Below are 27,852 nucleotides of genomic sequence, written 5' to 3' on the forward strand. Positions count from 1 at the left end.
ATTTGGTTGTGTAGGGTGCTGGACACTCCCACCCCAAAACTGCACAACCCAAGATGACAGACAGCAGGGCCCCTGGGCACAGACCAATGCAGACAAGATACTCCTGGGATGGACTTGCTGCTTCCCCATCCTGGACTCTCTCCCCAGACTCATCTTGCTGCTCTGTGCCCTTCGCCCCAGCTGCCCCAGCGACCCATCAGGCTCCTGCCATTGTGATCAGAGCTGACTCATAGCTGCCTCCTCCCTCTAGCCCTCAGCCCCACAGAGCAGACTAGATGTGGTCTCAGTGCCCTGCGCTTGCCCTGGGGGAAGGGAGGTATGGCAGGGCCTGCAGCTCCATGAGGGAGCTCCAGAGGGGGGTGCCCCTGGGAGGAACCTCTGTGACGAGGGGAGTGGGGACATCTGCTGATTCTCCATAGGCCATGGAGCTACCAGGTGAGGGCCCCAGTCAAGGCAGATACCACAGAGCTGTCATACAAGCCACGTGCAGGCCACACTGAGACCTTTATTTCTCTGGGCCACATAGGGCTTGGGCCTTGGAGCCTCTCCCACTTACTTGGCCGGCTGCATCTGCCAAGGGTGGGGCTGAGACCAGAACAAGCATAAAGCCTGGAGCATGGCAGAGACTGGGTGCACCCAGTGGAGTGAGAAGGTGCTAGGATCTCCAGCCCTACAATGCTCAGCTCTGGGGCAGCCGGCTAGCAGGACGGGCTCACTCTTCCCTTTACCATAGCATCCTGGCTTTGGACAAAAGCAGAACAGACAAAGGTGGGTGGTGGATGCAGCCGGAGTCCACCTGGCCTCTCCTCGGAGGGTTGACGCCTCCTGCAGGCAGCTGGGAAGGTGGTGGCCAGTTCCACTCAGCTTTCTGCTGCCTGTGGCGACTGAGGAACAGGGCTGTCTTCTCAGCCATGATGGGCAGCATGTAACTGGCAGAGACCCCATCTGGTCATAGGGCTGTCTTCCCCGCCTGGCAGCCCCTCTGTTGCAGCTTCCGGATGAGTTCCAATAGGTTCATCTGCAGTGTCAGCTCCTGGGATGCAGAAGGGCTGCTGTGAGACCAGCAGGACACCTAGTCTCTCCTGCACTGGCAAGAGCCCTAGGCAGAAGCTCCTTTCCCCAAGGGCCCACAGGCAGATATCAGGGCCTAAGAGCGCCAGGCAGTGAGCCCATAGGACTGACTTCCAGTGAATCCTCCCCATGTCTTGCCAGAAAGGGGGAAAACGTAGCGATGCAACCCCCAACAAGGCTGCAGTTGTCCAGGCTCCGTGCACAGGGAGGTGCATGCAGGGGAGGAGCAGATGAGGGCCCTGGGAGTAGCAGGCCTGGGGAAGGGGGGACGGAGGCAGTGGGACCTGCCTTACTAATTCCTCCCTCCTCCCCTCCCTCTACACACCCTGGGCCTGGCTCCCCAGTAACCAATGATAAACCCCAGAGGGAATTGGGCCTTTGGGAACCAGCATCCCCTGGGCTGTGCCAGGGCAGGCCTGAGGCACTGACCTGTGGGTTGGTGGTCACATAGAAGCCAGCAACCCCTGCCTTCTCCAGTGTGCTCTGCTGGTCTGCAACCTTCCGGTCTAGCTCTAGGACAATCTTCTGGTCCATTGCCCGCTGCTCCTCACGGATCCGGTGCTCCACTGCCTGCACGGTGAGGGCAGCTCAGGGGCTTAGCCCCCTGCCCATTCAATGCTTCACACGTACACTGGTGGCCTGCCACTTCCTTCAGCCCCTCCCCCATTCCCAAGAGCTCCAAGACCACTGATGGTGCCCTTAGTGAACCCAGGTTGCTCCCTCCTTGGCCACACTGAACCTTGCAGAAATGCTCAGTTGCCCCACCCCAAATGCTCTCCCTTCCAGGACCTCCAGCCAGGTGTCCCTCCTTTGCTGTGCCAGACTTTGCCCAGCAATGACCGCTCAGGACCACTATGAGCTGGCCAGATGCCAGATCCACTTCTGATTACTGTCAAGTTGCCAACTATCTCTGTGCCTTTGCATATGTTCCCTCCCCACTGGGGCTGCCAGCCAAACCCAGCTCAGCACCTCTTCCCTGTATGCCCTGGCTCGGGGCCATTTGGGACCCTGCACAAATCTTTCCATGCACCACCACCACCCCTGGCTTCTTGGTTATGTACAAGTCTCCCGGTTGTCCTGAGCAATCTGGGAGCAGGACGGGCCTCTGGGGCTGGCTTCACCATCCCACCACTGCCCTTGCACTTCTAAAGCCATGGGGTACAATGGCCTCCCACTCAGCACCTGCCCTGCACAGGCCCAGCCCACGAGTAGCTGCAGCCCCAGGGAGCAAGGAATCATATGCTTCCAGTCCTGCCACATCCCAACCCCAACAGTGAAGAGAGCCATATTTGGGGACTCATCAGGCCTCTAGTGGCCCACCCAAGCTGAGGCCCAGAGCAGACAGCGGCTCTCAGTCCACCCTGTGCCCCTTCCACCACGGCCCAGTCACCCTGCCCACGCCCCTACCTCCAGCTCACGCTGCTGAGCTGCCTGGAGCACGGGCAGGTTATGGGGTCGGCAGGCCTGCTGGGCTTCCTGGTGCTTCTGCCGCAGCGCCTGCCTGAGCACTAGGAAGAGAGGAGACCAGAGAAGTCTAGTAGGTGGTGGGAGGTGAGATGGAGGGGGTCAGGAAACACCTCTTGTCTCAGCACCTGCCCTGGCTGTCCCACCGTGCGGCAGTCAGGCCAAGGAGCAGACGTGAAGCCCTGCCTGATGACCCAGCTAGCCAGAAGCCCTGCACTAGCAGCTGGGTGGAGTTCTGGGGGACGCCCAATGCCCCAGCCCATGTAGTCTTGCCCTCATCCAGGGCAGGGCCATTCCCTAGCAGTGAGGATCCAGGGGACTTGAGGGTGGAAGGTAACAGAGGAGGGGGAGAGAGGGCAGGCTGGCATGGGGGTGGGGCCAGGGCTATAGCCCAGGCTCAGAAGAGCAAGAGGAGTGGGAGACTGCGGTCTGGAGGCTTCTGGGCTCAGACGGCCACAGGCCAGCATTCCTGGGTGAGCTGCCCATCACCCATGTGATATTTACAGAGATGTCCAGGAGACTACCCAGCAAAGGTCTGGGAAAAGGAGGATGAGGAGTCATTGAGCCCAAACATGGCATGGCCTCTGTTCCCGGAGGCATGGTTGTGTCCCTCCCTCAGAGCTGCCCTTCAGGGTGGGCAGAACTGCCTCATCCCATCCGTCACTCCCAGAGGGAGTAGGGTGAGCGTAGACCCTGGAGGGCCCAAGGACAAGATGAGCCATTAGAGGTCCTATGCTGGGGAGTCTGTGTTACTTGGAGAGGAGTTCTCCATGGTCACTGAGGAACGCTCCTACGGTCGCATTAAATCATACCATAAATACAAGCAAAGTTGTCTAGTCTTGATAGGACTGGACCAAAGAGAAAGGTATCACAGGATGGAAAGAAACCAATATCAAAACAGCATATTCAAAACTACACCATGCAGATCCTAGACCCATGTCAAGTGGCTCAATCTCCCCTGTAAGGAGGCGTCCTTGGCCATAAGGAAACAAACCTAACACTATGTCTTAGGCAGGTACCTCTTAGCCAGTGGTTTGGCACCTGCTGTGCCCTGAGCCTTACCAATCTCCTGTTTCTTGGCATTCTGTGTATACCTCAACAGTGGCATTTATCACATTAAATGAGTGTGAAACCAAGAACTACCCTGGAGACACCTCCGTACACACAGGGACAAGGAAGATGCTCCCTGGTTAATGTTGACACCAAATGGAGGCAGGATGGGAGGAAACAGATAAATACAGGGACATGTTATCTCCTTCACTCTGTTTATCAAACATTGCTGCAAATCCTCGGACAACTCCCAGCTTCCACGGGTGAGCAGCCACAGGTGAGGCGAGAGCTGTGGTCACTGCCTGGGTGGAAGGAGCCTGGCTTTAGCAATGACCAAGGAAAGCAATGGCAGCCAATCACCACCACCTGCTGAGTCAGAGGGAAGGAAACACAGAAAGTCACAGGGTGCTCACCCATTGCTGGTGGCATCAAAACCTGCCCCAAACTTCTGAAGCACAAGTAGCAAGGTGTCTAGAGGGTTATCAAAAACTCCTCAGTAAAAGGGACCAGGACTCTGGAGAAATTGCTGCCCGCCCCCCTCCATTATTCAGAGCGCTTTATTCGCTCCCTGAACTAGTAACATCTGTGGATAAACAAAGACCACCCACATGAGAACAAGAATTACTTATTGACAGCAAGAGTGTTAATTGACAGCATTGCCTGCATTTGGTAGAGTCTCAACCACAGGCAGGAGTGGGAAAGCTTTTTGGTGGCCAAAGGGTGAGGTCCATCCTGATGAGAGACTGCTGAAGCTGGAAGCAGGCTGAGGCAGGCAAAGAACAAGAGAAGCCTAAACACCTTCCTGTAACCAGGAGGTAAGGAAGTGCTCCAAGAATGATGGGGACACATCAAAAGGACACAGGAGCCAGCCAAAGAGCTCTCCCACTGACCGAATGTGGCACAATTTGAGCATTACAAATAATAATGGGCTACGTACTTTGGGTTTTTGACTGTATGCATCTTATGCCTCAATAGAAATGTTTACAAAGACAACTACTCCAACAGCAGGGAAAATGTAATACCAATTCTATAAAAAACTCTTAGAAAACTGAACAGAATCCTCATCCTATGAAGCCAGCCTTACCCTAATACCCCATCCAAAGGCATTATAAGAAACTACAGAAGCAAAAATTCTTAACAAGATTTTAGCAAATCAAATCCAACAGACAAAAAGGATAATGCATCCTGACCAACTAGGACTGATCCCAGGAATGCAGTTTATCCCAGGAATAAAAAAAAAAAAAAATCAGTGTAATTCACCATAGTAACCAAAAAGCCACATGATCATCAGATATAGAAAACCCAATGTCAATTTCTGAGAGAAATGCTGATTTCTGCCATAAATGTTTAAGCTGAATATCATCGGGTCTGCAACTGCTGTCCAGTTTACAGGAAACAGAGGGTGCAGAAATGGTGAAATGAGAGCATGAGGAAGCGATCTGACAGATCCAGCATGGGGACATCCTACAGGTAAAATTCCCCGGACTCTTCAAAAAGTCAATGCCATAGTAAATGTTTGAGACTATTCCAGAAGCAGAGAGACCAAAGTAACCAATGCAATGCATAAACCTACACTGTCCTTACAAAGGGACAGTTTGTGACAAGTTGGGTAATATGACTGTGGACTGAAGGTCAGAAGACACCCTGGAATGATTAAGTTCTCAGGATGCTGTCCATGGTCACATTGGAGTGTTTTTGTTCTAGGGCACTGGTTCTCAATCCTGGGCCAAGGCTGATCCCCAAGGATGTCTGGAGACATTTTTGACTGTCACTGGAGGAACATGCCACTGTCATCTAGTGGGTAGAAGCCACGGATCTTGCTAAACATCCTGCAATGCACAAGACACTGTCTCACCAGTAAGACTTGTTCAGCCATAAATAACAGTGCTGCAGTTGCAAACCCCGGTCTAGAGAAATGCTGAAGACCCAAGGTGAAACCCTACAGTGTTGCATATATTTAGAGGTATTAAGAACTTTGGCAAAATGTTAATTATTGACCCTATCTGGAGGGGATACAGGTATACATTACACTATTCTTTCAACTTTACTAAATATATTAACTTTTTTTTTTAAATAAATAAGTTGGGTAAAAATAAAGTTACAAAGGTAGGAAATCTAATGGCGGCAGGGAGAGCTGCCCAGCATACCTTGTAGGAAGGGGCTCCGGAGACCCCCGAGTGGGGACGCCTCGGAGGAGCCAAGGACTGAGGGTGCGGTTCGAGTGAAGAAGCTTTTGGTTCCAAACGGTGACACAGGGCACGGGTGAAGGGTGGGGGTGGTGTGGGGCTCTGCGCTGCTGGAGGGGGAAGTGACCCTAAAGCACGGCAAAGCTGTCAACACTGCGGGGCATCACCAGGGGTTGCCGGTCGCTATACCTTTGACCGTCACCACCAGGATCCGCCCGCGGCCCAAACAGGAAGACCTTGGGCCATCTTGCATGGACGAGGGCGGAGACACAGGTAACACAGGTAAGTCTGGGGAGGGAGTGTCTGGATGTTATGTTGACGAGGAGGGATCGTGCAACTGAAAAAATTAAACTGCTTTGAACTTTTTGTCACCAAAAAAGCGCTAGCAATCTCCGCGCGCGTGACCTGCTCAATTTTAGGGACTTCATCCCAGCGACACCCAGGGAAGGACTCGGCCTACACAGAGACCGAGAGCTAAACTCCCGGAGGAGAAGCGTGCGTCGTCCCGCCTCCCCCGCGCACCTCGGTGCTCATTCTGCAGCCGCAGGCGCTGGTTGTACAGGCTCTTCTCGGTGAGGTGCTGGATCTCCAGCAGCCCCTGCACGATCTCGAACACGGTGCCGTCGAGAAGCGCCAGGGCCAGGTCGCTGAGCGTGGTGTAGGACAGGCGCTGCTGGAAAGAGCTGCGGGCAGAGGGACGCGGTGAGGGCGGGCCGGACTCAGGGCCGCCTGAGCCGCCCGCTCCGCCCCAGCCCGCGGCCGCGCACCTGGGAAGCTCTTTGACTAGGCTCTGTAGCGCGGATAGCAGCTGGTAGTGCCGCTCCTGCTGCCGGGCCCCATCTACCGCCTCTTCGAAGGCGCCACCGTAGCGCTCCATGGCGGTCGCGCCCAGCCAGCCGCTGGCCGAAGCACCCCGCGGCCCCTCTGCGTCAGTCCAGGGTGCGGTGCATCCCGCCCATTTTACGACCGTCTCGATCGCGGCGCGTCCCGCCCCCTTTTACGACAGTTGAGGCGGTGCGGCCCACCTCCTGCGCCCTACCGTTGGAGGCTCGCTCCGCCCTTCGGCGAGGTTCCTAGGAGGGTCCCTCATTGTCCCCTCCTCTTGCCCTGCCGTTTGGCCCGCGCCACCTGAGGCGTGACACCACAGCCTCGAAATCGCGAGATCTCGAAGAAGCCCAGCCTTCCCGCCCTGAGTCGGCCTGGAGCGAGGCCTCGCCCCACTGGGCTGTGTCGGCAGAGATAGGGGGTGGGGGGGAGGGGCGCGGGGGGGNGGCTGCCCTTTGGTTGCTCCTGTCGCAACGTGTTTGCTCCTGTTTGCTCTCCCCAGAAGCGCTTGAGTCACTGAGCCCCGAGGTCCACCAATACTAGCGTCGTAACCTTGGGCCATTTTCGTCACCTTCAGGCCTCAGTCTCCTTGTCTTCCACTGATGGGGCGTTTGTCCGGGTTATCTGTCAAGCGAGACCCCTCCCACCCCAAACACACACACAGGGTCTGGGGGCTCCAGCAGCGGCGGTGCAGTAGGGGTCTAGCACGCTGGAGGAAGGATGGTAGTGCGTTCCTTGCCTTCACCCCCAACCCCAACACCTTCATGGGAGAGTCCTGTCCCCCCTCCAACTCCCTCCACCAGCGGCGTCAACATGTCGAAGAAAACCTGGCCCAATGCCTCAATCCAACCTTGAGAATAAAAGTCCTGGAATCCACAATTACACTCTTCATAAGCTACAAAAATCTACAAAACAAAGTTTGGATTGCTGAATATCCTGCTGGGCTCATGGGGTCAGGGGATTCCCGCCAAGAAGAACTAGCATCATGCCTTCTTCATCTCAGTGGCAGGGTTTTCAGCGCTACCAAAAATTGGGAGGGGGCTGCTGTACAGCGAAATGCAAAAGTAGGTAGATTCATGAAGAAGACAACCAGAAAGATTTGTGTGGCCAACTTGAGGAGACAAATCCAACTGGCTATGGATAGAATGCCCAGACCTCTGGAGGAGAAAGGCATGCTGACCCCCTGGGGGCTCTGTAGAGTCAGCACCAAGGAGAGGAGCCAGTTTAATTAGGTCATTTCCCAGGGTAATTGCTTCCTTGACGAAGACTCCTTAACCAAACTTGGGCAGGCTCCCCTGAGCTCTTTTTAACTAGGCCTCAGACTTCAGCCCTGTGTTCAGCCTGCCTAGTCTAGTAGCAAGAATCCTGGTAAGTCAGTTTAGAGAGAATCCCCTACCTTTGATATCTGATTGCCCTTGAACTGATTAAATTCCTTGTTCCCTACTTTCCTACTCTCAAGAGGACTCATGTGGCTGGGCTGCAGCGGCCAAAGGGATGTGTTACAGAGGCTCCTGAGGGATTGTCCTAAGAACAGTAGGGAGATCTGAAGGTTTGGGGGCACAGACGTGATCAGATTTGCCTTTCACAGGTCACCCAGTAGCCACCATGCTGGTGAGAGGACAGGGCTTCACCTGGGGTGGGGTCAGGGGAGGACAACACAGGGAGGGGAGGGTTCTTGAGCCATCTGGGGTTGTACTGAAGTCCCCGCTTAGTCCTCACAGTTTTGTCCATGATGTTTCCTCAGTCCTGGCAGGGGAGGCTCTCCTTTGCCCACATGTCCTCTGAGCCTGGAGCCAGGAATGAACAGAATGAATGAATGATAAGCACTCAGGCCAGTGCTGTGGAGTATGGAAGGCGGGCACAACCCATGGCGGGAGATGCACCCTGGCACCCCGCACCACACTCCTAGCTGGTGGCAGGAGCTGTGACGTGGGCACTGAGCAGCACGAGTGGTTGGAGGAATGGGCTGGGTCTAGGCCTGGGTGCTGTCACCTCCCTGGAAGTCGTGGTTAGAGGCCAATAGCAGCATCTGGGTGAGGGTGCCCATCTGAGTTCTGGAGGAGACCTGGGTGGCGGGAGGTGATGGGGTTTCAGTCTGGGCCCACCTCTCAGTTCCCCATCTGTGAAGCGTACCTGCATGAAGCCTTGAGTCTGAGAGACTTGTGCTGTGTCAGCTGGGTGACCATAAGGCCCCTCTGCCCAGACAAGCTCGGTGTATCTGGTTGCTCCGAGTCCTGGGAAGGCCAGGTGGGCAAAGTCAGGCAGGCCTGGTTTGGAGGCTGCTCCGTAGCCTTGTTCTGCTGCCAGAGCAGGAAGGCCTCCTCTGGCAACCCTAGTCTGACCTGCATTAGGGGCCCTCCTTCCCAGTGTGGACATAGACAGAGAGTCACTTTGGCACAGGGACTCCTGGGCCACCTCAGGGTTGCTGCAAGGGCCAGGTCTGGAGGGAGGGGTTCTGACCCCCAGACCTCCAGGGCTGATGGTGTTAGCACCACTGGCAGCTTTGTCTGCAGGAAAAGGGGGCTGGCATGTAGATGGGACATACATATAGTCCCTTGTATGTCTGGACTCAGTGGAGCCACATAACACTCACACACTGGGTAGTGTCTACCATAGACTTTCACTCTGCAGCCACTATCTGTCTCCTCCACTTGGCCTCCCAAGCCTGAGAAGCTGGCTGGCAGGACTTCGGTGACTGGAGCATACTGGGCTGGCTCTTCAATGTCAGGTGGGGACAGTTGATTGCATTGTGTGCTGGGGAGCTGCAGTCCCTGTCTTTTGTCTGTGTGCCTGAACAGGCACAGCTGAGTCTATGGCATGAAGGGCTGTGCATCTATGTGTGTGGGGCTAAAAGCTTTACTGTGTAGTTTTTACAGGGGTTGGTCCTTGAGTGCTGTGTGTGCCTTTGAGTTTTTGTGTGTGTCTTATTGTGTGCATAGAGACATGGTTCTGCTCTGGTGTCCTGGCACCCTGCACACATCCACATAGGCCGTGCAGACACAGACATGAACGGCAGCTGATGGAAGTCTTGGTGAAACATCTGTGAACCTTCTAGAATGCCAGGGGAGGCCTGTGGAGGCCTTTTTCGAGGCCACTTTTTACTCATTCCTGACTCCCCTAGGAGCTCTGCTGAGGTGTGGGCTCCCTAATGGGCTTCTCAGCGATGGGGCATGCCACAACTCATGCTTCAGTTCTGGCCCTTTTGTTTCTTTGTCTTCCTTTTTGGTGTGTTAGGCAAGGACAAACATATGATGGGTTTGTCAGTGTGCGCTGGAGATTTTTATGAAGTTAGTATGCAAAGTCAGCTCATGTTATAATGGAGGCTGAAAAGTCCCATGATCGGCCATCTGCAAGCTGTATGGTGGACTTTGTACACCAGAAAAGCTGATGGTGTACCTTGGTGAGAGTTTAAAGGCCCGAGAACAGAGAAGCCAATGGTAAAGATCCCAGTCTGAGAGCAGGAGAAGGTGTGATGAGGTGTTCCAGCTCAGACAGCAAGGCAAGGAAAAAGGGTTGAATTCCTCCTGCCTCTGCTTTCTGTTTTTTCTATTCAGGCCCTCAGTGGGTTGGATGAGGCCCACACACAGGGTGGGGAAAATATGCTTTGAAATCTGATTCAAACTGGATTCAAAACTGGAAACTGATTCAGTGGAAATGCTGCTCTGACCTGGAAATTTCTTTACAGACATACCCGGAAATAATGTTTAATATGGACCCCTGATGACTAGTCAGGTTGACACATAAAATTAACCATCCTAAGTCCACCCCTTGTCAACATGGCACCCGTACACATCTCTTTAAGCCATAAATGAATGCCAAATAAGGACAATAACAAGGTCATGATTCTGCCTAACATGACACATGAATGTGAACGTGATACGTGAACCTTTGTATGACCAAAACGGCACTAACTTTTTCCCTAGAAGAGGAAGGAAGTCCTTGAGTGATGTTTACTTTTCTCCTTGAAACCATGTAACTTAAACACTATGATGTAGAATTCGCCATACTTAAATCCCATGATAAAAATTGGTACATCTTATGTTACGTGATAAGAACGTTAAGGGAGGAAAGAAAATAAAGGTACACACAAGTGTATTCATAGTAAAATAAGGAGGAAATATTCATGATAATTATAGTCCTCATTCCTTTTTCTGTAAGTGATCATGTGGCCGTAGCTAGTATTTATAGTTACCTTCTTCCACTACCCCTTCTGTGTCCCTTTGCCTTTACCAAGCACTTCAACTAATTTTTGTTCTTTACCTGCTGGGTAAACCTAACCCTTTATTCCCGAAGGGTCTGGGCCATTAGTAATCCTGCCTATTAATTGGGTCATTATAGTTTTACATTAACCTTGATCACAAGGCATGGTAATACTAAGAGAGGCCCTAAGGGATCTCCTGTATATTCTTCCTTACTTCCATTGTGGAGTAGTAGTCCAACTTGCCCTTGGTAGTCAGGGTCAGTCACCCCAACCAACCTTCTTTGCTTATTGACTCAAAGACATGAAGAGACGAGAGTGGCTGAGTGGCAGTCTTAACCTCCAGTTCAGTGGAATCATTGTGTCTCCTGGTGGAAGCCTTTCTCCTTCTGTGTTTCAAGACCTTCAGACCAGCAAAGCATGAGGTTGTGGGAATAGAAATCAGAATTTTGCTAGTGGGTGACTAAGGTAATGGGAGTGGTGCCATTTCAGTTTACATCCCTCAGTTCCTGGACCTATGGCTTCTGACTATTGGAGGATAAAAGCACCATATACATTGGATGCTGATTCAGAGAGTACACAATCTTCTGGAGAATCTTGCCTCAGCCATGCAAGATACTGCCATTTAGTTGATACTGTAATTGAGTCTTCAAGTCTGTTCTATCATTCTGTCCAGGTGTCTGGGTGGTTCAGTCGGTTAAGCATCCGATTAAGCATCCGACTCTTGATTTTGGCTCAGGTCATGATCTCACAATTGTGAGATTGAGCCCTGCATCAGGCTCTGCACTGGGCATTGAGCCTGCTTAAAATTCTCTCTATACCCCTCTACCTCCTTCCCCCTGCCTCAACAAAAAAGTATTCTCTCAAGCTGGTTGTTTCAGGATTATGGGTAACATGATAAGATCAGTGAATTCCATGAGCATGGGCTCATTGCTGCAGTTCTTTAGCTGTCAAGTGAGTTTCTGGATCAGAACCAATGCTGTGTGGATTGTAATTTTGACCAAAACATTGTGTGCAGGGAAGGCAATCTGTATCCAGAGTAAATGTCTATTCCAGCAAGGACAAGACACTATCCTTTCTATGGTGGAAGGAGTCCAGTGGAATCAACCTGCCTCCAGGTAGCTAGAGATTACCCCTGTATAGTGGTGCAATATTGGCACTCCGTGTTGGCCTCAGCTGCTGACAGACAGATTGGGCACTCAGTGATGACCATCTCCAAGTCAGCCTTGTTGAGTAGAAGCCCATTTTGCTGAATCTATGTGTAACCTTCATCCCTGGCCACTTTGTTCATGAGCCCATTGGTCAGTGACAGAGGTGTCTGGGCAAAGAGGCTGAGAGTATCCAGAGAACGGATCATCCTATCCACTTGATGATTGAAATCCTCCTCTGCTGAGGTCACCCTTTTGTGAGAGTTCACATTGGACACACGTTTCTTCTCTCCTTCCCCTTCTCCTTCTTTTGCCCATTCAGAAAGGTCTATCCACACACCTCTTTCCCCAAGTTTGTTACCAATTTTCCAGTCATGTTCCTTCCAAGTCCCTGACCACTCAGCCAGGCCTCTGAAGTGATAATGGCACATCTGGCCATTTCTCGTTCCGGGCAAAGTGCACAGCCAGGTGCACTGCTAGGAGTTCCACACACTCAAAGGGTTTCCCTCCACCACTGTCCTTCAGGGATGCCGCAGACAGGGGCTGTCGTGATCTTGCTGTCCATTTTCAGGTGGTCATGCAGACCCACCTGTAAACCAGACCCACATCTTCTCTTTCTCTGTCATGGGAAACTCCCCCTGTTAGGCCATAGGTACAGGCTGGGAGAGAAGGCAGTGTAGCAGGAGTGGGGACCATGGGCATTTGGGCCACTTCTTCGTGTAACTTACTTTTCTTCAGGGCCCGATCCGGCCCAATGATACACGTACACTTCCATTTGATGATGCAGGGCCGCTGTGCATGCCCAGTGTTATGGCTTGGTGAGTCAGATGGCACCCAGTTCATGATGGGCAGCTCAGGTGACATGGTAACTTAGTGGCCATAGTTAAGTGTTCAGTCTCTCCTAAGACCCAGTAGTAGGCCAACAGCTGTTTCTCAAAAGGAGTGTAATTATCTGCAGATAATGGCAGGCCTTATTCCCAAATCCTGAAGGCTTGCACTGCAGTTCACCAATACGGGCCTGCCAAAGGCTGCAAACAGCATCCCTCTCTGCCATTGATACTTCAAGACCCTTGGATCTGCATGGGCACTGGCAGGAATCAGAGGTGAACACACCTTAAGTGATAGTCACTGTATCTCCTGAAGGTCTTTGGGTGACTGCCAGCCTCAAGGCATAGCCTCCTTGTTCTGGCCAGCCCATGCATGGCCACCATCTTCTCCCCTTTAAGAGCACTCCTTTTGGATACTCTTGGAGAAGCCCACTCATGAAGTTCTAGTCCAGGTGGATGGGTGCAGACCATTCTGAGTCAGGGCAACTGGACTGGAATAGTGTCTACTGGGCATGCTGGTGGCTCCAGTTGTGTGGGGCAGGTTGGATCTGGCAAGGAAGGTAGCTAATGCCACTGTAGCTAAGCTTAAAATGATTAAAAATCTAAATGTAATGGGATGGGCATTTTACTATATTTTTTTAAAGGACATGTTAGCATGTAGGAAAAAAATGTCTAATGGCTTCAAGTGTAAATATATTAGGTCAAAGGAATGAATCACTGATATATGATAAAGCACAGATGAATCTCAAAAACATGATGCTGAGTGTAAGAAGCTAGACATAAAGGCCACATATTGTATGGTTTCATTTTCATGAAATATCCAGAATACAGAGATCCAGATAAATTCATAGATCCAGATAAAAAAGCAGATTGGTGGTTGCCAGGGTCTGGGGAGAGGATGAAATGGAAAGCAACTATTTAATGGGAGGGAGTGTCTTTTTGAGGTGATGAAATGTTCTGGAATTAGGCAGTGGTGACATTGCATAACTTTGTGAATAGACTATAAATCACTTAATTGTTCATTCTTAAAAGGGTGGATTTTATAGTATATGAATTATATCTCAATTAAAAATTGTATGAAATACATACATACATATATATGTTTTTTAAAAAAGGGTTAACATGGGGAACAGTATGGTTCTCTGAGTGCTTTGTTTGGTTCCCCCACTACTGATATAAAGGAGGACCTTCCAAATGAGAACAAGCACCATGTATTCAGAGCTTGCTCTACACGGTGAGGGAATCTACTACCAGTCATTGCAGAGACTAGAAGGCAGGCGGAGGAGTGGAAAGCTTTCTGGTGGGAATAAAATGAAGGCACGTCCTGACGGGAGGGTCAGGCTAACTCAAGGTCAGGCAGGGTTGGTGAGGGGGAGAAAATTTGGCTTTCTTCCATTTTCTATGTTGGAAGCTGGGACAACATTGAGGGAAACTGTTGGCTATTGATCAGGTCCTGACTGCTTGGAGCCAGTTGTTGCCAAGGCTGTGGTCTGGCCTTCCAGACAGGGTCTTGCAGCTCTCTGGGTAGGGCCTCGCTGGTTGGAACAAGCAAGCTCCCAGCCTCCTGAGGGGATTTAGAAAATTCTGTGGGACAGATGGAATATTACGCAAGCATAAAAATGAATGAAAATTTGCCTTTGCAACAACATGAATGGACCTTGAGGACACTATGCCAAGTGAAATAAGTCAGTCAGACAGAAACAGAAACATATGATCTCACTGTATGTGGAATCTAGAAAAACAAAACACAAGGTCAGAGATATAGAGAATAGATGGTGGTTGCCTGAGAAGGGAATAGGGGGCCTGAGAGGGGCCAAATGGGTGAAGGGAGTCAAAAGGTACAAGTTTCCAGTTATAAAATGAATGTCATGGGGATGCAGCATGGTGATATAGTTAATCATATCATATCACATATTTGAAAGTAGCTAGGAGAGTGGATCTTGAAAGTTCTCATCACAAGAAAACATTTTTCTAACTATGTATGGTTACAGATATTAACTGGACAGTGGTGATCATTTTACAAGATATACAAATATCAAATCGTTATGTTGTACACCTGAAACTATTATACAATGTTATGCCAATTGTATTTCAATTTTTAAAAATGTTGTGGACTGAAACCCATGTTTCATCACTTTAAGTCAATCAGATACTCTTCTTGGGTAGAGTAGAAACTTCAGCGTTTTTATAACAACTGCAATTAACCAGAAAAAACAGTAATAATTACGATAATGATGAATAATAGTAACGTCAATAGTAGCAATCATTATTCCTAGAAATCTCGGGATTTTCATTTTCTATTCCAGTCATCCCCTTCGAACATTTATCTTCACAGTTAACTATTTTCCCTCCTGGCTCCCTCCGGGTGCACAGCCTCCTCCCAGTTAGTATTTCTCAGCAAAAAGTGTCCTCCCCAGCTTCCGTCGGCCGGTCTGGTCCGGGTCCCTGAGTGACACTTGGAAAAATTCCCCAGAAGGTGCCTCAGAAGACTAGACCCCAAGAGAGACCGCAGCCTACCTAATAACCCCCTTCCAAGGACTCAAGGCGGCCCGCGATGGCCCCTGACTGTAAATGCGGACTTGGAAAATTTTCTGAGCTGCACCCCCAATGAGTGAAGCCCACGCAGGACGCAATCCGATCTGTGAACCACCCGCACCTCCTTTGGCTGGTCGACCCTTAAGCGCCCCGTCAGCCAGCCACCTGGGAGGATGGCGGGGACGGGCGCTGTCCCCGCCCTGGAGCTGCAGGTTCGCTCTCTGGGATCGCTCCCCATGGGCTCGGGAGGCCACTGGAAGGATCCTGCCCTCGCTGGTGGCCTCTCTCTGGGCTTTGCCTGGGGCACCTATTCCCAGCGCATTTCAATTTGAGCTCTGAGAAAACGATGTCAAAGGGGCCGCCAGGTGGCGTAGTACCACCTTCGCTGACAGCATGGGGATGAATCTGGGTCACCAGAAGCAGGAGGGCGCATCTCCCGCCTTGTGGGCCTGGCCTGGTCGCGGTACCGCAGGGTGAGATGACGGCAGGGAGGACTGGGAGGCTCAGGAGAGCCTTCCGCAGGACTCCTCTCATCGGCCGCCCTGTCCAGGCCACAGCTCCGGAGCAGGAACTTGGAATACGCGGGGGCGTTCCACGCGGATGGGCACCTGGAATGGAGCGCCCTACCTAGACTTACCCGTGGGGCTCAAGCTGGTCTCCACTTTCAGAGCGGGAGTCAGAAAAACTGATGGGAAAGTCCGGCAACCAATCCCCACGCAGGGCCGATTCCAGGCCCGGTACACACCTCACCGGGCCATCTGTGCGGGGATGGCAGGTCCGTGTCTCTGGAACTCGGGAAAGCTTGGAGGCACCTCTGACCACCGGACCTCCCGAAGGAATTGGGCCCAGCCAGGGCCCCGTTCTGTCCCTCACAGACAGCTCCTAGCGGTCTACCATTATGAACAGGGGCTTGGAAAACAATTTCTGGAGGTGCTGCTGACAGCCGGGACCCCCGCGGGCTGGCATCTGAGCCTGCGATGTGCAATCATGTTCTCCCGTAACGGCCCAGTCCCACCTCGGGCGGGAGTGGGAAAAAATGGATAGCACAAACACCCGACCGCGGAGCCGTACGTGTGAAGGTGTCCCGGCGCGAACCACTCTTTTTTCCCCGTTACCCCGCAGCGACTTCGGTTGGTTCCCGCGTGCGAAGGGACACCGGCAGGTTCTGGTCCACACCCGGCAGGACATTGACGGTCGCTCCTCAAAACGCTGCCTGTTCATTCTCCAGCAAATGGACGAGGCGCCAACGCTCTGACTCCCAGTAGGACCCGGAAGATTGCCGCAGGTGCCGCAAGCCTCTTGTGTTCTGCCTGGCGCGCTGTGGCCTAACCTCCCCCTTGCAGATTTCGCCGAATTCCGCTGGAAAACTATATATAAACGGCCACCAGATGGCGCCGGACAACAGTTGTTAGCTTTCGAGGGACGACACAGTCTAGGTGCTGGCAAGGGTGCACCTTGGCAGTTGAATAGGGTGATCTCCTCCCAGCCCACCTCGCAAGACGCAACCCTGGGGGTGGGCAGTAGGCGTGCAGGGCGTCCGGGACTCTTCCCGGGAGCTCCTGGCCGGCCAGGCACGACCCCGCAGCTCATGGGGGATCTTGGAACATTTCCCAGAGAGGCTGGAGGGCCAGGGAGGGCTGCCTGGGCTTCTGCAGAGCAGTCCAGGTGGTTTTGGTCTCCAGGGAGACTTGGTCAATTCTGAGGAGGCTCAGCGGGACGACGCCTGGGAAACTAAACAGTGAAAGTACCCAGAAAGAACATGGATAAATCGTTGTTATTTACAATTTTGGAGTGGGGAAGTTCTTTCTAAAGCATAACACAAAGCCCAGAAGCCATTAGGCAAATGATCAATAAACTTGATCTCACAATGTTTAAACAAAATGAATCTTTGCACAAAGCCCAAACAGTCAAATGGTAACAAACAGGTGGGGGGAACATTTGTGCAAATACATGTAGAATACGATACTGACTTCAGCATTACTTAATATAGCAGGAAATTGAGGGAAAATAATTGCCGTTAAGAAGGACCAGCTTAAAAAAATTCTAGTACTTTAATGACTGATGCACTAGATGTATTTTACTTTATTTTGAGTTTTGCTTTTTAATTGAGGTAGATCTAGGGGCCTTTTGCTGGCTCAGTTGGTTAAGCACCCGACTCTTGATCTTAGCACAGATCATGAGCTCAGGTTGGTGGAGAACCCTGTATTGGGCTCTGCGCTGATAGTGCTGAGCTTGCTTGAGATGCTCTCTCTGTCTCCCTCTCTCTCTGCCCTTCCCTAATTCTCACTCTCAAAATAAATAAGGTTACCAAATAAATGAGGTAGGTCTACAGGTACTGACATGGAAAGAGGTTGATGATGACCTGTTAATGAAAATAGCAAGTTTTAGAGCTTCTCTTGGAAAAAAATGTACCTTAAATAAATACCCCCATGGAAAGGCAATGAAATTAGAATAGCTAAAGCAATTTTAAAACACAAGGATAAAATCTCCTCTATTTTAACAGTTATTCCATAACTAGTAACTTCTGCGTGGTACTGGCAGAGGAATAGGCATGATGATCAATGGAACTGAATAGAAACCAAAACGAATATGCTGAACTGAGTTTTAGCAAGCATGCCCAAGTAGTTCGTGGGATGAAAGATGGTATCTCCATCAAATGGAAGTAGGGCAAGTGGACATCAGGGCAAAATTAAACTATACTAAAAGCCTAAAGCTCACACCCCATACAATCATTAACTCCAAATGGATCACACACTTATTTGTAGAATGTAAAACATTAGGAAAAAAGTCTATAAGACCTAGGGTTGGCAAAGAGATTTTAGACCTGACACCAAAAGTGTGATCCATAAAAAGAAATGAATGAACTGGAATTTATTAAAATTAACAGCCTAGGCTCTGTGAAAGACCACTTTAAGAAGATGAAACAACAAAGTACATCCTGAAGGGAAATATTTACAAACCACACACTCAACCAAGGCCAGGGGTCTGAAGCTACAAAACCTCTCCAAATGCAGTGGTGAAAAACAAATGGTCTGATTACAAAATCAGCAAAAGACATGAAGAGGCTTTCCACTGAATTTTAAATCCACCAATTCCATGTACACAGCAGTCTGAACTTCTCTCCAATGACCTATCACTAAAAGCCTGTAAGTAAAATTACACAATCATCTTGTGACTAAAAATTTCTTGAACAACAAGTGTTGGTGAAAATGTGGAGAAAAAGTAATCCTTTTGCACTGTTGGTGGGAATGCAAACTGGTGCAGTCACTGTGGAGAACAGTATGGAGGTTCTTCAGAAAGGTGAGAATAGAAATACTCTATAATCCAGTAATCATACCACTGGATATTTACCCAAAGAACACAAAAACACTAATTCAAAGGCATACACACACCGTTGTGTTTATGGCAGCATTATTTACAGTAGCCAAATTATGGAAGCAGCCCAAGTGTCCATCGATACGAGAATGGATAAAGACGATGTGGTATATATATACAACGGAGTATTATTCAGCCATAGTAAATGATATCTTGCCATTTGCAATGATGTGTACAGAACTAGAGTGCATAATGCTAAGCGAAAGAAATCAGTCATAGAAAGACAAATACTATATAATTTCACTCATATATGGAATTTAAGAAAGAAAAATAAACATATGAGAGAGAGAGAGAAACCAAGAAACAGACAATTATAGAAAGCAAATTGATGATGGTTACCAGAGAGGGGTTGGGGGGATGAAATAGGTGATGGGGATTAAGGAGTACACTTGTGATGAGCTCTGGGTGATGTATGGAATTTTTTAATCATATATTGTACGCCTGAAACTAATATAACACTGTATGTTAACCATATTGGAAAATAGAAAGATAAATAAATACATAGATAAACAAGTAATAAATTCTTGATACGATAAAGGAATTTGGGTTTTTCTGGTGCAAGTTTTCTTCAGTAAGCCCTAAAACTGAAGTAGATGGGAAAACTGAGCTTGTGTCCTTATTCAGTGTGTGACCACCACACTCCTGAGCTCAGAGCTTCCTTTTCTGTCTGTAAACAGACAGAGGTTTTTGTGGACGTCCTTTGTAGAGAGTTGATGACTTCATCAGATTTGTAATCCCCAGCACAGACCTTTTTTAACTAGATGACAATTAGGGTAAATCTAATCAAGGGAAGCCTTCCTTAACATGAGCTTTCCCTTCTCATTAGGTCATCTATTTAGATATACACAAGGAAAATGGGTTGATTCCTTTAATGCTGCTAGTGTGCTCAAGGCCTCCAAAGGCCTTGATGCCTTTGGCTAGAAGTCTCATTGGGCTTTGGGTTCTGGCTAGTTCTGAGAAGTACTGCAGACAATTTGCAGCAAGGAGATTAGTCTTTGTTACTAAGTGGATTTTTAAAAATGGATTTAACCTGTGAAAAGTCTCTGATGCTGTGGGATTCAGTGCAGCTCTATATAAGGAGTGATGAGTATGCGAAAATCAAACATTCAGGGAAGATATTTGAGGGTTCTAAAGTGTTTATATCTTAATGCCAAGATACAGAATACATAGATGAAAATCAATTACATGCACTTTTCAAGAACGCAATGGGCTGGGCCAGGGCTGAGATGATTCCCACTTTGGGGGATTAGGAAAAAACTAGGGATGTGAATTCCAAAATTCCATGGGGTTGAATTCATCTGACACAGTGAGCTAAGTAATTTCCTCAAGTTACCTAACTACTCTCCACCTACTAGGTATAGCAGGAGCTGATTCCTTTAGTGGAAGTGAAGGAAGAACAGAATTTTAAAAATGGAAGTATATGGACAAGGTCTAAAATATTTCTGGAGCATAGAATAATGATATAATTCTCAAGATGTAGTACTGTGTCCTGAGATGTTTGGGAGCCACAGGGAGGTGTGTGACTCTGACCAGGTTTAAGATCCTACTTAGATTCACCATGAGCAAAGCAGACATCTGGAGTCACTTAGGATTTGAGTCTTGATCAGCATATGTGATAAATGGCCAGAGAGACAACAAAGTTGTTGGTCTTCATAACTATATGTTGAAATTATTGAATTCAGTTAAACTGGTCATAGAAATGAAGATAGGCAGGCACAAATAGGCTTGGGAGTAGGGTCAACACCCTGGAGGTTCTCCTAGCATTTGGCATCATAGAAGAAACTGAATAATAACTTGGAGCCTCAAGGGTTAATTGTCTTTTAAAACTGTAGGACATTCAAAGTCCTGCCTGCAAGGGAGCAATTTACAAGTGAAGAGGCTGTGTTGGTGGCTTTAAAGGCATTTTGTCCCCATGCAGCTGTGCTTTTGAGAAATCTCTTTTGAGAAAGAGATCTAGAGGACAAGGTGAAGGAAGAAATGGCCAGGGCTCAGGCCTTGTTGTGTCAAAGCCAGAGCCCATCATCTTTTTGGAATCAAAGAAGGAGCCTTGGGATGTGAAGAGAAAGACAGTAGCCACTCCTATAGAAATCCTTTCTGGCAGAGTCACTCCCGCCTCCTTCCCATCAGCACTGACAGACTTCAGTGAGCAAAACAGCACCACTGAGTGGAGGCTGGAGCCACTTACACCAGGTCTCACACCCCTGTGCCCTGCAAGTGCATCATCACTACGGCAAGTCCACCTGAGAATCAGCACAGCAAGCCCCAGCCATAGAAGACCAGCACAAACCCCATGCTCCCACCAAATCTATGGATCGTAGAGTGCTGCAAAGCTTCAGCTCCAGGGGAAATAGGATACAGCTTCCTTTGTTGGTTTGTTGGTTTGTTGGTTTTCCTCTTACTATAGCCATTATTATCTCAGGAGCAGGAACACAACAATTTTCTCCAACAATCACACAAAAAATGCAGAGACAACACATTTCCATTCGGAAATCCACTTGGAAATGTACCCTCCAGAGATCTACTCTTTGCTGAACATGAATGGTCCTAAAGAAGAAAATGCTAGGAGAAAAATCAACATAGAGAGAATGTCTATTTTGTAAGTTACACCTGCAAGAAGGCTAATTTGGGGAGGAGGTAGGAACTTCTGGCCTGTTTTCAGATCAATTACTTTTTCCCTGTTGGTCAAAACATTCATTACATCCCTGAGGTCTGTTGACCATGGGTTGAGACCTGGTATTCAAGGGGTCTCTAAAATATAGGATGTTGGCTGCAACATGTTGTGTTGCACACACACACACACACACACACACACACACGAGAATATGAGGGAGAAAGTCTACAGCATTTTTCTGATATAACAGGAAACTGTGATTGAGGAATCAATGGCATAAATCAATGCAGGAGAAGGATCATCTAAATCACCTTTTCACGCATTAATCAAATTTTCATTATTTTTTAAAATATTTTTATNAATTTTCATTATTGACAGCTCTTTTTTTTTTCATTATTCATGAACAAGTTTAATAATAGTATTGGCTACAATGTATATACCAACAGCTTAGCTGTAGTAATAGTATAATAGCATGCTAATAATTACAGAAGAAGACATAACTAGCACTCGTTATGTGCCAAGGATTATTCTAGGTACTTATTGACAACACTTAATGAATAATTTCCAGTACTTCTTCTAGTACTTCAGAAATTGGACTGTTATGAGGATCTAATAGAAGAACAAGGAGTTCTTGTCTTCACAGAACTCCACATCCTAGTGCAGGCAATAAAAAATGCTGATATTAAAAATAAAATGACAAGTGTTTATACATTATATAATTAATAAAATGTCTGCTACTTGTCTGCAATGAAAAATTGGTGTAGCAGGATTCTCACACAGGGAGTCGTGACACCGAGGGTTTTCTTTCCAGGAAGCAACTTTTTTTTTTCTTTTTTACATCCAAGCTAGTTAGCATGTAGTGCAACAATGATTTCAGGAGTAGATTCCTTAATGCCCGTTACCCATTTAGCCCAGTCCCCCTCCAATCACCCCTCCAGAAACCCTCTGTTTGTTCTCCATATTTAAGAGTCTCTTATGTTTTTGCACCCCAATGTACATGGCAGCACTCTCAACAATAGCCAAAACATGGAAAGAGCCTAAGTGTCCATCAATGGACGAATGGATCAAGAAGATGTGGTTTATACAATGTAATACTACATGGCAATGAGACAGAATGAAATCTGGCCATGTGTCGCAACATGGATGGAACTTGAGGGTGTTATGCTGAGCGAAATAAGTCAGGCAGAGAAGGACAAATACCATATGTTTGCACGTATAGGAGGATTAGGAGGAACTTAATGGAGGACCGTGGGGGAGAAGAAGGGGGAAAATAGTAGGGGAGAGGGAGGGAGGCAAACCATGAGAGACTCTTGAATGCTGAGAACAAACTGAGGACTGATGTGTGTGGGGGAGGAGGCGGGAGATGGGCATGAAGGAGGGCACTTGTGGGGATGAGCACTGGGTGTCATATGGAAACCAACTTGACAATAAACTATTTGTAAAAAAAAAAGAAAGAAAAAAAGAGTCTCTTATGTTTTGTCCCCCTCCCTGTTTTTATATTATTTTTGCTTCCCTTCCCTTATATTCATCTGTTTTGTATCTTAAACTTTATTCCTGCCAGCACCAGTCAGTTGGTGCTGGGAGGCAAACTTCATTACCCACCTGATGGCACAGCCTAGGGGATCGATAAGAAAAGACTGCACAGCAGTTCTCTGAAAGCGAAGCTACTGATATCTCTTCTGCTATTCAATCAGCTTATTTTTCTTGCTGGGCCTTTCCCTATAACTTAGCAGTCAGTTGATCATTAAAGCCACTCTAAAGAAAACATGTCCCTGTAAAAGGTCACAGAAAGGGTAAATACTAAGAAAACAGTAACGCTTCAATTTCTCTAAAGAATAGGCTCTACCTGTCCCAGCTATAACAATGGAACTATAAATACAGAAAGTAGAATTAGCCCTTTAAATTTTTTTAATGTTTTTATTTATTTCTGAGAGAGAGAGAGAGAGTGTGTGTGTGTGTGTGTGTGTGTGTGTGTGAGAGGGGGAGGGTCAGAGAGAGGGGGAGATACAGAATCTGAAGCAGGCTCCAGGCTCTGAGCTAGCTGTCAGCACAGAGCCCAATGCGGGGCTCGAACCCACAAACTGTGAGATCATGACCCGAGCCCAAGTTGGGCGCTTAGCCTACTGAGCCACCCAGGTGCTCCCAGAATTAGCCCTTTAGCTTGTCAGGCATAGAAATAGCAAGATTAAAGATTAACTCTAAAAGGTAAAAGAGCAGAAACGCAAGGAAGTAACCAAAAAGTTTTCTCATGGATGAATTCACTGGAAACATTCTGAGAATAAAAACAAAATCTTGACGCCAATATATAGGAAGTAGAAAGCATATATAAGCCTGATGAAGAATCAGTAAACTATCCAGATTGGTTCACCTGAGCTGTTTGTGTCGATTCCTTCACGCCAACACCGTCCATCCTTCAGGGACCCCTGGACCGGCTGGAGCGGGACTCCAGCAAGTTGGGTTTGACCCAAAGAACTGAGCCCCGACCAAACGCCATGTAGTGTATTTTCTAAATATATTTTTTACTTCTTTGTCTCCCGTATATGATAACACACAAAGATGCAATCTGATTAAATCGTCTCATGTTATAAGGTCGTAAGGGATGCTGTCACGGATGTGTGCATATAGTCAGGTTGCTTTGAGTTTTTTTTTTTTTCTTTCCTTAGGAAGGGGACCCTACCAGATTGGCACTTTATAAAATAAAGTCAATTCTAAAACTTTGATAGGCTGTATATTGTCAGAAAGATTGTGTTATTAAAATATTTTATAAAATTTTGAAACTTGGAAAAGCTATTCTACAAGATTTGGGGAGAGCAAAGCAAAATTTCCTTTCCTAAGAGACAGGCTTTCTGTTCACTGTTACAAAACAAGTATTTTTAAAATTAATTATTTGAATTCCAAAACACACTTTTGTAAATCAATAATGGTTTATGAAAGAATTGTTAACCTGCTGTACATGCTTCTTAAAATTCCATTTGTCATGTGCTTTGATAATCAATGCATTACCATTTTAAAGAATGAAGATATCTATTTGGTTCATTATATTGGGCTCCTAATTTCACTCTAATTTAATTTTAAATAATTCAAAGCAATCTAAAATAACTCATTATTGGCACATAAACCAGCATTTCCCAAACATCTGTAAAAGACTACATATACTATTGATAATATTGAACTAAAATGTATTTCTTTTTTTATAATATATTTAACATTTTATTTATTTATTTATTTTAATGTTTTATTTATTTCCGAGAGAGAGAGAGAGAGACAGCAAGAGCAGGGGAGGGTCAGAAAGAGAGGGAGATACAGAATCTGAAACAGGCTCCAGGCTCTGAGCTAACTGTCAGCACAGAGCTGGTCACAGGGCTCAAACCCACAATCAGTGAGATCATGGCCTGAACCGAAGTCAGATGCTTAACGGACTGAGCCACCTAGGCACCCCAACATTTTATTTATTTATTTTGAGTGAGAGAGAGAATAAGTTGGGGAGGAACAGAGAGAGATGGTGAAAGAGAGAGAAGATCCCAGGCATGCTCTGCGCTGTCAGCACAGAGCCCGATGCGGGACCTGAACTGAAGATCTGTGTGAGTTCTCACAACCAGAACCGAAATCAAAACTAGGACGTTTAACTGACTGAGCCACCCGGGATCCCCTTAAAACGAATTTCTAAATGCATAACACAAATAAAAAAATGTATGTACCTCTGTGTTGTTACGCAATAACTTATTTGTAAGAAAGAATGTATCAGGTACAAGAACACCTGCAAGATGCATGAAATGCCTGATTCCTTTTGTATTTAATAAGAGAAAATTGATGTAATGCTAAGAATTGGTTACTTTCACTGTTAAGATGTTTTAAGGAAGACTTAGGGAATTAAGTATTTGTTATTTCATGGATGTGACCATTTTTTAATGGTCTGCTTTATTTCATGTTTAAATTCTAATTCATTAATTCCTTATAGTATTCCATCAATAAAGTATTACTTTAAAAATCTTCAGTGATTAATTAACTTTGGCAAACAGTGTCACGATCAAAAGGGATGTCTCTGAGCTAATGTGCAAAATAAATACTTTTATAGAATGAGATACACTTTTTTAGGCACAGAAATATCTGGTACTTCTTGTAGTTGATGCTAATTCAGATGGGTGCTATATTTGAGTTACACTGATTTGTGTTTTCTTCTTAGATGAACGAAGGCAGCAGGTAGATATTTTACTTCTTCCTTGCTGATGTGGATGCCTTTTAATCCTTGAAAAAAATTCATTGAGATAAAGTTCACACACAAGTCACACTTGATGGTGTGCAATTCTGTTTTTTAGTGTATTCACAAAATTGTGCCAAGTCACCACAACCAATACTAGATGTATCATCTCCTCAATGAAACTCTTTACTTATTAGCAGACAATCTTCATTTCCCCTAATCCCTAAGTCCCCAGGTAATTTATCTTCTATGTCTATTGATGTGCTTACTTTGAACATTTTATACAAATGGAATAATTCCATGTATGACCTTTAGTGTCTGGCTTCTTCACTTGGTACAATAATTTCAAAGTCAACTCATGTTGTGCATAGGTCAGCACTTCACTTCTTTTATTGCTGAATAATCTTTCATTGTATATATACAAGACAGTTTATTCATTCCTCAGTATATGAACATTGTTGTTGTTACCATGTGGGGGTTATTATGAATAATGCTGCTGTGAACATTTATATGCAAGTTTTTGTGTGGACATATCTTCCAATTGTTTTGGGTGTAACTTAACAGTGGAATTGCTGGGTCATAAGCTAAGTCCCTGTGTCACTATTTGAATAGCTGCAAGACTGTTTTCCAGAGTGACTGCCATTTTCCATTCTTGCCAGCCATGTGTGAGGGTTCCAATTTCTCTATCATTTCACTGATAATCACCATCTGTCATTTTGGTTATACCTATCCTGTGGCTATGAAAGGGTATATTTTTGTTTTAATTTGCAGTTCTTTGATGGCTAGTGATGCTAGACACCTTTTCACGTGCTTAATGTCATCTTAAAAGCTTCTTTGGAGAATATTCTTTTGAAATCATTTGTCCATTTTTTACATTGCTTTTTAGTTTATTCAAATACTGAGTTTATTTCACTGTATATTTTTGTCTCCCCACCATTTTCTTTTCTCTGACCACCACTTTTGCAATGTCCTATCATAACATTCCAACATACTTAAAACTAAGAAAAGGGTTAAGAAGCTCCATCTTTAAAAACTAAACAGGCATTTTGGACAACACATTCTTGGCAATGGAACCTGTACAACATTTATCAGACATAGTAGGGAAAGTTCTCACTCTGCATTATAAAAAGGACAGCCACATATCAACTGCTACAGAAATGAAATAAGGCAGAAAATTTTAACAAATTGTTTAAAACCTTTTAAACTATTTTCTTTTTTCTGTCTATTTTTCCAAAACCAATTTTTTTCTTTCATATTTTATTGTCAAGTTGGTTTCCATATAGCACCCAGTGCTCATCCCAAGTTCCCATCCATGCCCATCACCCCCCATCCCCTCTTCCCCACCCCCATCAGCCCTCAGTTTGTTCTCAGTATTCAAGAGTCTCTCATGGTTTGCCTCCCTCCCTCTTCCCCACTATTTTTCCCCTTCTTCTCACCCATAGTTCTCCATTAAGTTTCTCCTAATCCATCTATAAGTGAAAACATATGGTATCTGTCTTTCTCTGCCTGGCTTANAATTTTCACCCTGTGACTTTGCTGAATTCATGGATCAGCATTTGCAACTATCTAGTAGGCTTCTGATGGAGTCTGTCGAGTTTTCCATGTAGAGTTTCATGTCGTCTGCAAAAAGTGAAAGTTTGACTTCTTTGCCAATTCTTTTTTTTTTTAAGTTTTCTTTTTTCTAGAGAGACAGAGAGACANTCAGGGGGAAAGCTCTCAGTTTTTCCCCATTGAGGATGACGTTACCTGGGGGCTTCTCATAAATGGCTTTTATGATATTTAAGTAAGTTCCTTCTATCCTGACTTTCTCGAAGGTCTTTATTAAGAAGCAATGCTGTATTTTGTCAAACGTTTTTTCTGCATCTATCGACAGGATCGCATGGTTTTTATCTTTTCTTTTGTTAATGTGATGTATCACATAGATTGATTTGCAAATTTCGAACCAGCCCTGTAACCCAGGAATGAATCCCACTTGATCATGGTGGATAATTCTTTTTATGTGCTGTTGCATTTGATTTGCAAGTATCTTGTTGAGGACTTTTGCATCTGTATTCATCAACGATATTGGCCTGTAGTTCTCTTTTTTTGCTGGCTCTCTGTCTGGCTTGGGAATCAAAGTGATGCTGGCTATGTAGAATGAGTCTGGAAGTTTTCCTTCGATTTCTATTTTTTGGAATGGCTTGAGTAGAATGAGTATTAACTCTGATTTAAATGTCATTTGTCCATTTTTAAATTGAGTTCTTTGTCTTTTTATAACTTAGTTGAAATATATGCTAACTATGTTACTCATTAGATATACGAATTGCAAAATTTTTTCTATAGTGTGGTTGTCTTTTGACTTTCTTAATGGTGTCCTTTGATTCA

The 27,852-nt window shown here is 46.7% G+C and overlaps 1 protein-coding gene across 1 annotated transcript; it reads right to left on the reverse strand.

Moving 5' to 3' along the window:
* Nucleotides 1–485: 485 nt before the first annotated feature.
* On the reverse strand, nt 486–6,742 carry LOC144216491 (protein DGCR6). Its single transcript, XM_077745864.1, has 5 exons — nt 6,539–6,742; nt 6,294–6,454; nt 2,479–2,579; nt 1,501–1,641; nt 486–1,033 (listed from the first exon to the last, which is right to left on the reverse strand). Exons 1-5 carry the CDS (start codon nt 6,646–6,648, stop codon nt 950–952), a joined length of 597 nt encoding a protein of 198 aa, XP_077601990.1. The 5' UTR covers nt 6,649–6,742; the 3' UTR covers nt 486–949.
* Between the last annotated feature and the right edge of the window lie 21,110 nt (nt 6,743–27,852).

Source organism: Crocuta crocuta, unplaced genomic scaffold, assembly GCF_008692635.1.
Source record: "Crocuta crocuta isolate KB4526 unplaced genomic scaffold, BGI_CrCroc_1.0 scaffold344, whole genome shotgun sequence".
Lineage (NCBI taxonomy): Eukaryota > Metazoa > Chordata > Mammalia > Carnivora > Hyaenidae > Crocuta > Crocuta crocuta.